Source organism: Sinocyclocheilus grahami, unplaced genomic scaffold (assembly GCF_001515645.1).
Source record: "Sinocyclocheilus grahami isolate Dianchi unplaced genomic scaffold, SAMN03320097.WGS_v1.1 scaffold306.1, whole genome shotgun sequence".
NCBI classification, from domain to species: Eukaryota; Metazoa; Chordata; class Actinopteri; order Cypriniformes; family Cyprinidae; genus Sinocyclocheilus; species Sinocyclocheilus grahami.
Window position 1 is genome coordinate 501,461 of NW_015505485.1, and position 14,050 is coordinate 515,510.

Here is a 14,050-nt window from a genome sequence, read left to right on the forward strand (position 1 = left end):
ACACACACACACACACACACACACATGCACTAGGAATTTCCTAAACTATTCTGGATCCATATTGGAGATGAAAGCCATGAGCACTAATGATTGACAGCTACATGAGCCTATGAGGCTGCTGACTAAAGCTTAAATCACACACCAGTGACAAATGATCAGAAGGATAATGATATGACGGAAGCCGGTCCGGCCCGATCTGCTCTTCGTTCGGTATCCTCAGCACAGTGTCCACCTGGAACGCTCTTTCCGAGTACCAAATGTAGTCTAACGTGGAGCGGCTCTCTCCGCTTGGCCGGATCTTCCAGCTGGTGTAGGGCGGCTCTGTGTTCCTGTCCTCACTCAGACACTTATAAGCGCTGTCTAGCCCCAGTGGAGAAGTCATAAAGCACCTGTACACTTCCTCACTTGGTTCCGCATTAAAATCCCCACATACCACCAACGGAATACCCTCTTCGCTTTCCCCAACCCTAGTCCTGTTTTCATCATCCATCTCCGGGTGCGACTGTGTGGTTAGGTCGCAGAGCTGCTGGAGGAGATGAGCCCCCTGTGCACTACGAAACGCCTCCCAGCCGCTCCGTGCTTTCAGGTGAGTTACTGCCACGCAGAAGACTTGACCTGTGAGCCTGCAGCGAAGCGTAGCCACGACGGCCACCTGGTTGGTTTTGAGCATCATGACAGAGAGTCTGAGGTGAGCGGTGTGGAGCAGCTGGAAGCGACGTCGGTTGAAAAACAGAGCGCAGCCATCGGGGCCATTGTTATTGTGAACATCCAGGCAGGGGGAGCATGGCTTGGGGCAGAAGCTGCTCTGGTAGCCTAAGCTGGCGAGCACAGGCCGGAAGGTGTCAAAGTAGTGGTCCACCTCCTGTAGACACAGCACATCTGGCCTGTAGGTAAGGATCTCTTCCAGTATAAGATACTTCCTCTCTGACCAGTTCAACGCCTCCATCGGGCAGCGCACAAAACCATCCTTGCCTTCGCCCAGAGCTGCAGATACACAAGAAAAATTAAGAATGTTTACATCACGTACTGAGCACAATATAGTAGCATTATGGTGTCAAAAGATACATTTTGAAAAAATTAAAATGTAGAGCCTAACACAATTGATTAGCTTCAAATATGAATGAGATATGTTTAAAACAATAATTTTACAAATAATTACAGAATTTGACTTTCATTCTAAACAGACTTGTCACGTGTGTGCTGATTATAAAGTGCATGACAAAGAAGGGATATCCAAAATAAGTATTTTAATATAAATTCACGAGGACGCAACAGAAATATCACTAGCGCAAGATAGCACAACAATAGAACGCCGAATAGCTGGCAGAAAACTGAACAACACAGGGAGTATATATAATGGTTAAATTAACAAGACACACCTGAAACTACTAGGTAACCAAGGCAACTAATGACAAGAACAGAAACTATGGAGACAGGAACTAAACAGGGCAGGAGAACAGAAACAGAGAAACTCAACAAAAAGTCCATTATGGTGACACATTGACATTCTTAACACTGGCCTGTTCTGAAATGTATCACAAAAATATAAAGCAGCACAACTGTTTTCAACACTGACAATAATAGAAATTGTTTGTTGAGCAGAAAATCAGCATATTAGAATGATTTATGAAGGATCATGTGACACTGAAGACTGGAGTAATGGCGGTTGAAAATTCAGCTTCGCCATCACAGGAATAAATTACATTTGAAAATATATCAAAATTAGGGTGACCATAGGTGCTATTTCTCCGGGACACATCCTGGCCAGGATTTCTATATTCCCTATATTACTTTGATGTCATACCCCGATCGGTCTGTGCAGCGCAAAACAAAGCCAAAACCTGGATATTTTAGGCAATATAGAAATCTTGGACAGGATGTGTCCGGGAAAAATGGCATGTATGGTCACCCAAATCAAAATTTCAAAAGCTATATATAGCATGTATTTAATGCTTTTTGAGAAAAGTTTTTTTGTTTTTTTACAATATTTTCAGATAATATTTTAATAATTTGTTTTGGCTTTAGTACAGTGGCAATATAAAAGCATATTATTTACTTTTTTTTACACATATTTCTCACACAGTATAAATGAGTCTTTACACATGCAAATATATAGCTGCCTTTTAGGAAGCTGGTGGCATTAAAAAGCATAACACCTCTGATTTCAGTTACCTCCTGTGAATCAACTATGAATCAAATACTTGACATAAGCAGACAGACTCTGTACCTTGCGCTAAGATGTTCCACTGCATGATGCGGATGGGTGTGTTCTGCAGTGAGCAGGCTCTGGTCATAACAAAGTCTCGGTGCATCCGAGGAGGCCGGTTCTTCAAAACCGCCTCGCATTCACGCAACAGAGCGTCCGGGTCAGCCTGCTCATACTCGTAGTCGTCAGAATCCACATGTGAGTCTTCCAGCGCAGCACTGCTCAGAGTCTGGGCCAGAGTACTGAAGAGTCTGCTGCTGCCACTACTGCTGCTCCATCTGACACACTGCGCACACACACACACACACACATATATCACAAAACAGGAATACACACTCTGGTATAGTTGTAGAAATTTTTATAAAACTTTACAGATTCATAATGATTGATGAATGTTTATTAACATAAAATCTTAGTATAGTATGAAGTAAAGGATGTATGTGTGTGTGTGTGTGTGTATGGCAAGTCAAAACAGAAAAGGTTTTTAAAACATTTTACCCTTTTTGCAGTTCACTTTAATATTCCTGTAGTGTCACAAATTAATTAAAAAAATATTGCACATAAAATCAAATGAGAACATAAAAGCTGCGTGTAAAATACACAAGATTTGAAGCCATATATGCCTTCAGGTTTTTTTTTCTTAAAAAAGTCATTATATTTATCTACTTCATGCCTCTTTTAATTATATTGTCTGATTACACCTTACTTTAATTTCTGCTGTTGCTGTTCACCAGGTGAAATGATTGTGTATTCTACAAACTGCTGTCACTTGTATATAGTACACAGTATGAAAGATGACACAACATACTTTATACAAAACAAACAGCAGCCAATGAAGATATAAATAGTAGCGGTGCAGCACACTGTGTATGAAAATATAAACAGTAGTATGACAGCACGTGGTAGCTATTTAAAGTGCAGATTAATTAGGTCTAAGTACTTGATGTTAATGTGTATTACTAAAAAAAGTAGAATTAAAAAAAGTTAAACTAGAAACAACATTATTTGGCTATTATTTGATACTTCACAGTGTATTGTGAGTGTAATGTTGAAAAGTACTACTTCTTTTAAAGCACTGATAAGTTCACAAGGGAAATGTCTCTTATGCCTCAGCATCTGTCTGGACTTGTTTTGAGTCTTTAGAAGAGGTTTAACCAGATATGAATCACCTATTAACATTCTTTTTAATTAACCTCACTAGCCTCTCAAACCTTGATGGGTACAAAGACTTGTATGCTAGTTTACCACTATGTAAATTATTCATCATGTTAACAGACAATGGGTTAACTGCAGCCATGGAAACTGCTGTGTACTGTCTATCATGACAACTCGGCCACACTCACAGACACAACGAGAACAAACTGTTCTGCAGGAAACACTAATCTCCTTGTGGACAGGGAAACAGGAACCTTTATTAGTGCTGTTTGCACTAGAATCACCATTACTATTGCTTATACTTGGTGAATGTAAACCTTATACTAACTTGTCCTAGACATGAATGACAACTCATATTGTAACTCATATTACTCATAATAGTAACAGATAACTCATATTCTAGCAACTGCACAACAATATACTAAAACACCTCAGAACACATTAGCAACAACCAAAACCAGTAGCACCATGGCAGCAAATTTTGCATTCCTGTCATCTTAATCTTACATTTACATTAATGTTCAAACTTTTTTTTTAAAGAAATTAAGAAAGGAGGAGGCAATACATTTATCATAAATAAAGATATGTTGCAAAAAAATGGTTTCAACAAAAATATTAAGCAGCACAACTGTTTACAACATTGAAAATGAAAATAAAAGTGATTTGGAATGATGGAAGAGTCCACGTTAGCAGCCCTTATTGCTGACAGTTAACAAACTAAGAATGAGAATGATTAAGGAAACAAACCCATGGATCAATTTATTATTTAAAATTTGGCATCAAACAAAGAAAATTGGTGGTTTGGAAGATGCATCAAGAATATTAAGATGGTGCGCCTTTATTTTGTCCCAAACAGAATAGATGACCGATTCCGAATCTGGGCTAAGCTAGGAATTTCAAATTATTACACATTTTTTAACAAGGGCTTTGAATCGCTGAAAGGAAAATATGGGCTTAATCAAAGTGACTTCTATAGATATCTTCAAGTGAGGCATATTGATTGTAATATTAAACCAGAAATATTGAAAATTGCTGAGACAGGAATAATAAAGGTGTTCTTATTAGTATGCAAGGTTCAAACATGTAATCAAATTATTTCAAAATTATATAATGGATTTCTTCAAACTGTACCCGAAGACACTTTATATGTTAGAGACAAATGGAAAATGAAAGGAAATTTGAATATTTCGAATGAGGATTGAGGAAAAGTTGTAAAACACAATGGAAAGCTACAAGCCATGTGGAGAGAATTTTGTTGGAAGAATGTTATAAGGTTCTTTATCACACCATCAAAGAAAAAATTATCATATTTTTTGGTTATGTCTAAAACTTACCCCGTATTGGCAAGAGATTAAAAGGAACTTGGAAGCTGTTTTAAAGAAAGAGATTGCTTTTACTTGAGAATCTCTAAACTTGGGTAATTTTGCCCTAGATGAGTGGAACAATAAGGATAAGAAACTGTTGTTAATCCTTCTGGCAGCTAGTAAAAAAGTAATTACTAAAAAATGGTTAAAACCAGAGTCACCCACAATTGAGGAATGAACTGATATAATACACAATATATATGTATATATCTTTTTCATTAAGAATGGAAGATTTTTTTCTAATTTGGAATAAATGGATGGAATATATTAAACCAGTACGCCCAGATTTTTCTTGAATTTCAACCGTTTTTTAAGGCAATCTTTTGTATGAGTTGTAAGGAATAGCTCCTCGTGTTCTATTGTATAGACTTGCTGTTAAGAGGAGGAAAATATAATTCACATGTAACATTTGAGAAATTGGTTTTCAAGATTGAGGACATACATACTCTGTAATGACACCATTTCAGAATTGTAACATTAATATGTACAGTATGTATTTTTTTTCTCTTTCTTTCTGAGAAAGTATGTTTGTCCGAGTCTCTGTTTGTATTTTCCCTCTTGAAAGGAAATAAATAAATAAATAAAAGAAGAAAATGAAAATAAATGCAAATCAGCATATTAGAATGATTTCTGAAGGATCATGTGACACTGAAGACTAATGTCTGCTGAAAATTCAGCGTTGCTATCACAGAAATAAATATATATTTTAAAATATATTAAAATAGAAAACAGTTATTTTAAATTGTAATACTATTTCACAATATTTATTGATCCAAACATTTGAATGTTAGTGTAAATAAAATGAACATTTAAACAAACACACATTTATATATTGTAGGAGTAATTCTGATCATTTAAATTTTGACTTAAATGTTTATGCCAGACACACAGCTTTGATTTATTAGTCTTACGCATATCATCAGATTCCATCTTGTTCCACTTCCGTTGTCTCCTATACCTCCTCAAGAATACTACATCCAATACATCCAAGAACTCTGCATCCAGCCTCTCTCTCTTTATATTTGTGTTTGGTTATGTCTTTGTTAAATTGAAAAAGCAGAATCTAATAACTGACAAGTAAAGTTTTTCTATTTATTAAAGGTCAAGTGCTGAATACTCCTGGCTGTTCATGGTCATTGCTTAGTAATCATTTAAACCACACAGCACCCATACAATTTAAACCAACCAGATTTATAAGTCACATGCAACTCTTGTATCATATTTGTCATCTTGTCTAAGTTTAAACTCACCATCTCTAGACATCTACTGCAACTAAATCAATGACTATTCAGGGTCTATGGCCCGTATGGTCATTTTCTCAAACATTTAGGTCTTAAACCCATCTAAAAAACTTAGAATCACATATCTCTTTCAAAAATACCTCTTAATTATATCCTTTTCCACTGAATGTCTCCGATGCAGGTCAACTAAAGGCACAATCCTCTTCTCTTTGACTTTGAGGGAGTGCACGACTAATCCAGTGTCCGGTCAGTAGGTTAGTGTATGACAGACAGAGAGAACACTAGCATTCACCCATTGAGCTCTTACACTTTCGTATGTGAATGTTAGTGTAAATAAAATGAACATTTAAACAAACACACATTTATATATTGTAGGAGTAATTCTGATCATTTAAATTTTGACTTAAATGTTTATGCCAGACACACAGCTTTGATTTATTAGTCTTACGCATATCATCAGATTCCATCTTGTTCCACTTCCGTCGTCTCCTATACCTCCTCAAGAATACTACATCCAATACATCCAAGAACTCTGCATCCAGCCTCTCTCTCTTTATATTTGTGTTTGGTTATGTCTTCGTTAAATTGAAAAAGCAGAATCTAATAACTGACAAGTAAAGATTTTCTATTTATTAAAGGTCAAGTGCTGAATACTCCTGGCTGTTCATGGTCATTGCTTAGTAATCATTTAAACCACACAGCACCCATACAATTTAAACCAACCAGATTTATAAGTCACATGCAACTCTTGTATCATATTTGTCATCTTGTCTAAGTTTAAACTCACCATCTCTAGACATCTACTGCAACTAAATCAATGACTATTCAGGGTCTATGGCCCGTATGGTCATTTTCTCAAACATTTAGGTCTTAAACCCATCTAAAAAACTTAGAATCACATATCTCTTTCAAAAATACCTCTTAATTATATCCTTTTCCCCTGAATGTCTCCGATGCAGGTCAACTAAAGGCACAATCCTCTTCTCTTTGACTTTGAGGGAGTGCACGACTAATCCAGTGCTGATCCAGTGTCCGGTCAGTAGGTTAGTGTATGACAGACAGAGAGAACACTAGCATTCACCCATTGAGCTCTTACACTTTCGTATGTGAAGATTCTGGGGGCTGCGGATGTGATAGTGTTTGTATCTGTGTACGTGTTCCTGCACAAAGGGGTTCCTGATCCTGAATGAACCAGTGTGTCTGTGCTTCCCCTACCATTCATTCTGAACAATGAAAAATCACGAGAGGGACTCGAATCCTGCCAGCGCATACATGTGCACACACACGGTTATGCACAGTGAAGAGAACACTTCAGCCCTAATTTAACATATAGTTTGAGGAAGACAGTGTGGCTTATTAGTCTGGAATGTAATAAAGCTAACAATTTTTCAACTCTTTACAATAGGGTTAAACTTACAAATGCTGTAAGAAATGTTGTTTATTGTTATCAAAAATGATGTATTAATAACTAAAGAACTAAATGTTAAAGAACATTTAACATTTAGTTCTTTAGTATCACCCAAAAACAACAAACAAAAATAAATAGTCAATTTTGGAGCATGAGATTATAAAGCCTTATTACACAACTGATGCACATTGCTGAACTCTCTCCCCAAGCTCTGACATTTAGCACTTCATTTGACACAGAAGTTTATGAAGCGAAACTTCATATTTGCCTGTTCTGACTTGTATACATACTTTAATCTGGAGATGTAACATTATAGGCTTGGTAAAACTATCACATGTGAGAATTAGTGACCAAATAGTACAAAGCTATTCTCTGATTAAGAGAAATGCTGACAACCTCATTAGGTGTGAAGATGATGCACACCAACTATAACCTGAAAATTGTGCCTAATTATTATGGATTTTTCAGTATAAGATTTTTACAAATTCTACCCTTGGACCATGTCAATATTAAATACTTGGTTACATCCTTTCTATGGATATATATTTGTAGGCATTTACTTCAGTACTTACATTGTCTTGGGGATGGGGGGGAAATATTATAAATCCAAATTTTACAATCTACAATCAGCAAAATACTAGTCCTTCACTGTTAATACCCCAGCAATTACTGGAGCTGCTTTTTTTGCTTATTGAGTCCAACTTAGATAACATGATGGTTCCCAGACCTTGTCCTGCTCCAGGTCAAATTCCTTACACAAGAGCAGTCCTACAGGGGATTTGTTCACACAGAGCTGAAATCACTTCCACTGTACAGAGTTTTATCTGTTCGCTAAAACACCCAAAAGTTGCGGGTTCGAGTCTCGTACAAGTTGCATTGTAGGTGGGAGGAGTCAATGTACAGCGCTCTCTCCCACCTTCAATACCACGACTGAGGTGCCCTTGAGCAAGGCACCAAACCCCCAAACTGCTCCCCGGGCACCGCAGCATAAATGGCTGCCCACTGCTCCGGGTGTGTGTTCACGGTGTGTGTGTGTTCACTGCTGTGTGTGTGCACTTTGGACGGGTTAAATGCAGAGCACTAATTCCAAGTATGGGTCACCATACTTGGCCACATGTCACATGTCACGTCACTTTTTGGTTTAAAGTGTGTTTGTCGCTTTCCATCTTTTCATTAGCTGATCACAGGCACATCCATCAACATTCTGTCCTTTCTGAATGTGCTACAAAGCAACTGCACAGATGATGCAGAGGACGAGTTGGTAAATCTATGAGAGAGCATGTCTAAATCAGATAACATAGAAAAACGGTTCAGTTTGGGGACTGAACCGTTAGGGGGCTGTTCAAAGGGTGTACTGTTCACTGACCTTTAGCAGGACTATCAAGTTACCTTTAAGGCACACTAGAATAGATCTAAGTAGAGAACACCAAACTAACTCAAGCAAACAATAATAAGAAACACAAAATATAATAATGTAACAAAATTATATATTAAATGATCACTTCCTTCAAAACTGTAACATTTTCTCAAGACAAAACAGTATGAAATTCTAAAGACTCTAGCAGTTTGGTTGTTCCTAACTAAAACTAAAACTTATCAATCATTTTTGGTAATAACTGAAATAAAATATAAATATTAGATGAAAGGCTTACACGTAAATTAGAAATGATGCCTTGACAAATAAATGAATACCATTTTAGTTAAAGTAGTAAAATTACTAAAGCTGAAATAAAAATAAATTAAAGCTGAATAGAAAGTTTTTTTTTTAACTAAAGAATGACAAATGCACATAACGTAAATTAAAATGAAAAATAAAAATATAAAGCTAATTCTAAATAAATACTGTAATACTATAAATATTACTAAAATAATAGGCTACTGCTTTTTAGTAACAGATATGTTTGAGAATTAAAAAATTAATAAAAACAAATTGAACAAATGCATCTGAATAAAGATCATAAACAAAATCAAACAACACAGTTATTGGGGATTTGCTATGGGAAACTGCGATATGTTTCCACACCTCAGGGTGAATGACACAAGTCATCACTCTCCCTCTTACTGTGCACGAGCCATCTGTTACAGCACGAGCGACACCCTAAGTGATATGATCACATTCTTTATGTGATTTATGTGACCTGTCTCCTAAGATTATCCTCAATCCTCTCACACTGTACCACGTGAAACACTAAAAACTTAATTTGACTCGAAGACTGTCTCAAAACGTTGAGGCACCTAACGTTACTGTCTAGGTAAAGAGCTCAACTTGGTTTTAAGACACAACCATGATCTTAGTAAGGCAAAAGAATATGTGAGGAAATCTTAAATTACCTTGTAAAGAACCGAGCAGAGCGGGTGATGAGTTGGACCTGGTTGGAGGAGGATGAACTAACGTTACGCTGGTGTGGAAGAGTCGTGAACTCGGAAGGCTGCTTTTCTTCAGCGGACCGGATTTCTTTGGATGTGTCCCCAGTAATGAGAGACAGCCTGCGGCCAGTTCTCGGTGAAGCAGCGATGAACATCGCCGGGCCGGATACATTGTTCTTCTTCGGTTGAACTTGACAGTCCTTCGAACCGCAGTTTAAACTGATAACCCAAACTATGGCTTTATGTATGGCTAAGGAAGAAATAAGTTTACAAACCTATATAACACTTGTAAAAGCCATTTTGGACACTACTTAGGCATGTTTCGTTGTCTTTTCACTATATGGAAAAAAAAGCCGGTATAAGTGTCATCATATTTTCCAGGGTGAAACGTGAACTATATCTTGATAGGGGAGTTCAGTAGATTAGGTTTATATGCACGAATAAAATTACATAATATATTAAGTTATTCTCTATATGAAATATTACGACTGTATTTGGGATTTCAACACTTCAAACAAATCCAAAACGTATATGGAAAAATACAAAATAGCAACATGTTGTAACGCGATATTCACCTACACAACAGTGAATGGTTTAGTCCTACTGCCAAAGGACACCCCCGTGCTTTTCTGAAGTAAAATCCGGACAATGGGAGGGGCTTGGTGCTTCTCCCGCCAATTAGAGTCGAACGTATGAAAAGTAGAATATTTCGTCGTCATTGACGTACATTGTAAGGTTTTCCGAGCTCAAGCGCATATTCCATATTTGGTGACATGATTTTCTAGTATTTCTACTCCTGGTATAAGAAATACTCTAGCCCATTAGAGACATCAATGACTGAACAGGCAGAATTACACAGGCAGAATTGATTCCTTATAAATTATGGAAAACTACTTTCTCACTACAAGTATTTTGCAACTTTGACCTCAGTCTTAGGCCCCTAATAATCAGAAAAACCTTTTACCTCAAGGGGCTTAGCCACGTTTTACACTATGTTGACCTTTGATCTTCTACAAGACTGTTCTGTTAATGATTTCCCCCCTATTTCTATTGTTTATTTACTATTCACATAATCTAATCTTGTATTCTATTACAGTTCAAAGGTTTAGTAGACCTTGTCTTGTTGAAACATGCTGTAACTGGAGATCTGTGAAACCCTCCTTTCTAAGTATAATTTTGTCCAAAAATAGCAGCCAATCATGCTGCTGTAATCATCTAATCAATATAGGTTAATGGGTAAAACCACTATTTACACATAAGTGTAGAGCAGTTATTGAGCCTGTGACGCGTCCTGGCCAGGATTTCTATATTGCCAAAAATATCTAGGTTTTGGCTTTGTTTGCGAGTGCAGACCGATCAGTGTATGACATCAAAGTACCTCGAGAGCAGTTTGAAAGCATAAGGAACCGTCTGTATGGTATTTTGATGTCATACACCGATCGGTCTGCACACGCAAACAAAGCCAAAACCTAGATATTTTAGGCAATATAGAAATCCTGGCCAGGACGCGTCCTGGGAAAATGGCACGTATGGTTACCCTGTACTCTGATGCTCAGTTATTTCCTTCTCACATTGCTGATTTCACCATTAACTCTTCACCTGAACAGTTTATGTTTGTTTATATGGTATCATTGTAATCATTGACCATCAAAACATAGGGGTAGACATAGACTTTTCTGTGTTGTCATGTTTGGTTCAGGATATATGACACAAAATACATAATTTGGTTATGGTGGAAAGTAAAATGGTCGCCGTGGCAACCACGAGGTGTTTTTGCCATGGCTCCATTTCTGAAAATGTTCAGGGCCCTAATCTGTACACCAAGTTTCATGCTTTTATGAAAAAGTGAACATATCACCTGGACTATTATGTAAAAGGCATTTATTCAATTAAAATATTACATTTTATTCTCTAACAAATCTGATGAGCAGTGTTATTTTAGTATTATTTATATACGGCAATGTTATAGCATTTTTTAAAATTTTCTAAATGTAATATTTACATTTTCATATAAAATATTTGTAAGCAGGTTATTGGGGCCTTTTTGTAAAATGTATACAAAACAAATAAAACGTTCAATCAGGATGATCCAGAATTGGTCTTCACCTCATTTCAAGCAGCCTGATCAGCAAAAATGAGAAATCCTGTGAAAAGACTGTCAGTCCAGAATGGATCAAAAAACAGTCCATTTTGTTCTGAATAAAAGATCTGAAGCCAGACCTGGTCTCCTTTTTGCAGTCTAAGTATTGTTGATCCTGAGGCCACGTCATAGTTTCCTGTGTTGGCGTCAAATGTTTTGATCTTGTACTGGCCATTGTGGACAAGCCCGATTGCCAGATGCTTGTTAGCCAACGTAATGTCATATGTGAAGTAATACACACCAGGAATCGCACAGTTAAACTTGCCACTGGTGACATTGTAATGGTTACCCTCGTTCACTAAAATCCGGTTAAAACGAATGGGCGTGCGTTCCTTGGGATAGCTCTTGGTTACCGCTACTGAGAAAGCGGATCGTGCCTCTACTCCACAGTCACAGCCTCCGGCAGCGCCCGTTTCCCCCACATCTCCCATCTCTCCTTTTATCCCAGGAACTCCAGACACACCAGGTGCCCCTCGCACCCCCTTAAGGCCCCGTGGCCCTGCCTTCCCAACAAGTCCTGTGCGTCCTTGTGGTCCATATTTTCCAGGGTTCCCAGGACGACCCTGTTCACCTGACATTTGAGAATAAAATTCACAAATGTCTTTAGTGTCTTTAAATTTGTATTTATTTATTTTGCAGACAGGTTTTATCATGTATTATGAAACAACTCACCCATTTTATTTTCATTGTTTGTCCAAATGTGATTTCATATAAAAATATTTTTAAAATGACAACATACTTTAATATTCAATAGAAATAACATATATTTTAATACTTTGAATGTTATTTTTCATTAATGGCGTTATAACCGCAACAGACATGTTCATATGCTTTACCTCTCTCTCCCCTCTCTCCCCTGTCACCATCCTTCCCATCCTGGCCATCAACACCTGGCATCCCCATCTTGCCTACGTTACCACTGGGACCTGCTGCACCTGGACTCCCTGGAGGACCCTGAGGGCCTGGCAAACTGCAGCTAAGCTGTGATGAATGGATAGTGAAGTTGCGTCCCTTCTTGGACGAGTCTGCAGTCAGCAAAGAGAAAAGAGACAGCAGGCAAACCGCCAGTAACTGATGCATGATGCAGCTGTGCCTGCAAACAGAGCAGATGGGGCCAGATTTTTGTTGTAGGGAATTTCCATGGATTTCCTGTATATACATATACAGAGTCATTCACAGAAATAAGCACCATAAATCACATTATATACAGTACATGCAGGTTGTGAATAATGCAGGTTATAACTTGACTTAGGCCTATTGGTGAACCGTTTTATTTAGGTAGTAAATGTAAGTAACAGACCACAGAACACAATTATACAACACATTTAAAGCATGCATTAGAAAAAAATCCTCACCAGAGAAATGAGTTTGGCGTTGCAATGCAAAGTAGAGAGTCCAGCAGCTCTTTTGGCAAAGTCAAAAATGGAGAATATAAACAAGATTGTGAATCGATTTGTATCTTACATGTCCTCCACACAACTTTGCAAGCATCCACCCAGTTTTTGCACTGACGTGCTCTGCCAGATAGCTCATCCATGATGTAATTGAACAAACTGGGGGTGGGGATTTATTTGAAAATTCAGTCAGACTGTTATACTGTAGTTCTGCAGCCCACAAATCAATTAAAAAAAACAGCTTTATATTATTATAATTTATGCATTTAGCAGACGCTCTTATCCAAAGCGAATTGCAGTGCCAGACCGATCAGTGTATGACATCAAAGTACCTCGAGAGCAGTTTGAAAGCATAAGGAACCGTCTGTATGGTATTTTGATGTCATACACCGATCGGTCTGCACACGCAAACAAAGCCAAAACCTAGATATTTTAGGCAATATAGAAATCCTGGCCAGGACGCGTCCTGGGAAAATGGCACGTATGGTTACCCTGTACTCTGATGCTCAGTTATTTCCTTCTCACATTGCTGATTTCACCATTAACTCTTCACCTGAACAGTTTATGTTTGTTTATATGGTATCATTGTAATCATTGACCATCAAAACATAGGGGTAGACATAGACTTTTCTGTGTTGTCATGTTTGGTTCAGGATATATGACACAAAATACATAATTTGGTTATGGTGGAAAGTAAAATGGTCGCCGTGGCAACCACGAGGTGTTTTTGCCATGGCTCCATTTCTGAAAATGTTCAGGGCCCTAATCTGTACAC

General features: G+C 37.6%; 2 protein-coding genes across 4 annotated transcripts; both read right to left on the bottom strand.

Annotated features, from left to right (window-relative positions):
- LOC107601501 (nocturnin-like) lies at positions 1–5,651 on the bottom strand. Of its 2 annotated transcripts, XM_016293713.1 has the most exons (3): positions 5,637–5,651; positions 2,228–2,492; positions 1–984 (listed from the first exon to the last, which is right to left on the bottom strand). In XM_016293713.1, exons 1-3 carry the CDS (start codon positions 5,643–5,645, stop codon positions 98–100), a joined length of 1,161 nt encoding a protein of 386 aa, XP_016149199.1. In that variant the 5' UTR covers positions 5,646–5,651; the 3' UTR covers positions 1–97. The 2 variants fall into 2 exon arrangements, with proteins under 2 accessions (XP_016149199.1, XP_016149200.1); XM_016293714.1 differs by lacking the exons at positions 2,228–2,492; positions 5,637–5,651 and adding an exon at positions 1,160–1,531.
- Positions 5,652–11,756: 6,105 nt separating this feature from the next.
- Positions 11,757–13,346, bottom strand: LOC107601477 (complement C1q tumor necrosis factor-related protein 2-like). 2 transcript variants are annotated; one of them, XM_016293658.1, is made up of 3 exons: positions 13,237–13,346; positions 12,718–12,974; positions 11,757–12,452 (listed from the first exon to the last, which is right to left on the bottom strand). In XM_016293658.1, the coding sequence occupies exons 2-3, from the start codon at positions 12,959–12,961 to the stop codon at positions 11,854–11,856; spliced, it is 843 nt and encodes a 280-aa protein (XP_016149144.1). In that variant the 5' UTR covers positions 12,962–12,974; positions 13,237–13,346; the 3' UTR covers positions 11,757–11,853. The 2 variants fall into 2 exon arrangements, with proteins under 2 accessions (XP_016149144.1, XP_016149143.1); XM_016293657.1 differs by having other exon boundaries at positions 12,718–13,030.
- Positions 13,347–14,050: the final 704 nt, after the last annotated feature.

What these genes read in the sequence shown, in the direction of transcription:
- LOC107601501 (XM_016293713.1), bottom strand. An exon ending in GTGGAACATCTTAGCGCAAG is followed by an intron (nt 985 to 2,227) that starts GTACAGAGTCTG and finishes GTGTATCTGCAG; the next exon opens with CTCTGGGCGAAGGCAAGGAT.
- LOC107601477 (XM_016293658.1), bottom strand. Translation starts at nt 12,961, where the DNA reads ATGCATCAGTTACTGGCGGTTTGCCTGCTGTCTCTTTTCTCTTTGCTG. An exon ending in GGGAGAGAGGGGAGAGAGAG is followed by an intron (nt 12,453 to 12,717) that starts GTAAAGCATATG and finishes CTCAAATGTCAG; the next exon opens with GTGAACAGGGTCGTCCTGGG.